This window comes from Carlito syrichta, unplaced genomic scaffold (assembly GCF_000164805.1).
Source record: "Carlito syrichta isolate Samal-C Ts95f unplaced genomic scaffold, Tarsius_syrichta-2.0.1 Scaffold315403, whole genome shotgun sequence".
Lineage (NCBI taxonomy): Eukaryota > Metazoa > Chordata > Mammalia > Primates > Tarsiidae > Carlito > Carlito syrichta.
The window spans coordinates 244,660-246,748 of NW_007259499.1; the positions used below are offsets into that span (position 1 = coordinate 244,660).

Below are 2,089 nucleotides of genomic sequence, written 5' to 3' on the forward strand. Positions count from 1 at the left end.
GGGTGGCAGCATCCTCGGCTCGCGCGGCCTGGAGGGGACGAGCTGCTGCCTGTTTGGGAGGCTGCCTGGCTGCGACGTGTGCCTGGAGCACCCCTCGGTGTCGCGGTTCCACGCTGTGCTGCAGCACCGGGCGTCCGGTCCCGCGAGCGCCGGCGGCGGGCCGGGCTTCTACCTGTACGACCTGGGAAGCACCCACGGCACTTTTCTCAACAAGACTCGCGTCCCGCCCCGCACCTACTGCCGGGTCCACGTGGGGCATGTGCTCCGCTTTGGGGGCAGCACCCGGCTCTTCGTCCTGCAGGTAAGTAGCGCGAACCGAAACTGAAGTCTCGGAGCTCTCCGGTGGGCGATGACAGACGCGGAGAAGCGGCTGGCCCCCGTGTCCGGCCTCTGTCCACACGGCCCTGTTTCCGAAAGCAACTTCCACGATCCTGAGCTCTAAACGAACTTTCCTGCCTTGGTTCATCAGGGACCAGAGGAAGACCGAGAGGCAGAATCCGAGTTAACCGTCACGCAGTTGAAGGAATTGCGCAAGCAGCAACAAGTGTTGTTGGAGAAGAAGATGCTGGGAGAAGACTCAGATGAAGAAGAGGTGGACACCTCTGAAGGGAAGAGAGACGCTAGTAGCCAAGATGATGAGATGGGTTGCACCTGGGGAATGGGTAAGATATTAAAACTGTTGCCAGAGGTAAATATTTTGAGTTCATTACTAGTGGTTTACCCTTTTTTTCTTATTTTAAATCATGCAGCTTTTCATTGCTGTTTGAGATAGAGCAGATGCAATTTGCACATGAAGTAATCAAAACCCAGAGAGATTCATTAACTTTTCTGATGTAAAAAGCTTGATTTGAGCCGGGCACAGTGACTCATGCCTGTAATCCCAGCACTTTGAGAGGCAGAGGTGAGAGGATTGCCAGAGCCCACGGGTTCGAGACCAGCCTGGGTAACTTGGCAAGAACTCATCTTTACAGTAAATCAAACAATTAACTAGGCGTGATGGCGCATGCCTGTAGTTCCATTTACTTGGAAGGCTGAGGCGAAAGGATCACCTGAGCCCAGCAGGTCGAGGCTGCGGTGGCCGTGAGTGTGCCACTGCACTCCAGCTCGTGCAACAGAGTGAGACTCCGCCTATAAAAACCCCCAAAAACAAAAAACAAAAAAATCTTGCATTTTGGGTGTTATGGATCTCTTACTATGCTGTCCAGGTTGGTCTCAAACTCCTGGTCAGGTGATCCTCCCACTTTGGCCTACCAATGTGCTGGGATTACAGGCGTGAACCACCCAACCGACCTGGATTTCTTTTGATTTGTTTATAATGCACCCTTGTTCAAAACTTGTCCTCAGCATACAGTTAACTTACGTACTGTCCATGGCCGAGTGTGGTGTCTCACGCCTATAATCCCAACACTTTGGGAGGCCAAGGTGAGAGAATTACCTGAGCTCATGGGTTCTAGACCAACCTGGGCAACTTGGCGAGACCTCTTCTCTACAGTAAATCAAAAAAATTAGGCCAGTCTCAGTGGCTCAGCCTGTAATCCCAGCACTTTGGGAGGCCAAGGCAAGTGGATTGCCTGAGTGTGCGGATTCAAGACCAGCCCGGGCAACTTGGCGAGACCTTGTCTCTATAGTAAATCAAAAATTAGCCGGGTGGTAGCACGTGCCTGTAGTTCTAGCTACTTGGAAGACTGAGATGGAAGGATCGCCAGAACCCAGCGGGTCAATGCTGGGGTGGCCGTGAGTGTGCCACTGCACTCCATCCTGGGCAACAGAGAAAGCTGGCCCTTAAGCAAAAGAATACATTGAATTTTTTTATGACACCAGACATTTTGGAGGGTAGATATTCAGGAGAGAGGACTATACAAAGACAGAAAATGGCCTTAATACGTGGTTGGGAAGACAGGATAAATATTATGAAATTACTTGTACTAAGTGCCAAACAAAAATTAGAAACCATAAGTGAAATGATTTCGGCGCCAGTAACGACTCCGCACCCGGCCGAGACCAAGAGATTTATTAAAGGAGCTGTTACAGAGAGGGTCTGTAACTGAGAAAAAGCAAGAGAGGGGGAGAGACAGAGAGCACGAGAGCA

At 51.3% G+C, this 2,089-nt stretch overlaps 1 protein-coding gene across 1 annotated transcript in view; it reads left to right on the forward strand.

Annotated features, from left to right (window-relative positions):
• The first annotated feature begins 285 nt into the window (after window positions 1-285).
• Window positions 286-2,089, forward strand: part of SLC4A1AP (solute carrier family 4 member 1 adaptor protein) — a 32,081-nt gene continuing 30,277 nt past the window's right edge. The window contains exon 1 of the mRNA XM_008072756.2: window positions 286-662. Within this exon, the coding sequence (XP_008070947.1) occupies window positions 563-662 (100 nt within the window). The 5' untranslated portion in view covers window positions 286-562. The remainder of the gene's footprint in view (window positions 663-2,089) is intronic.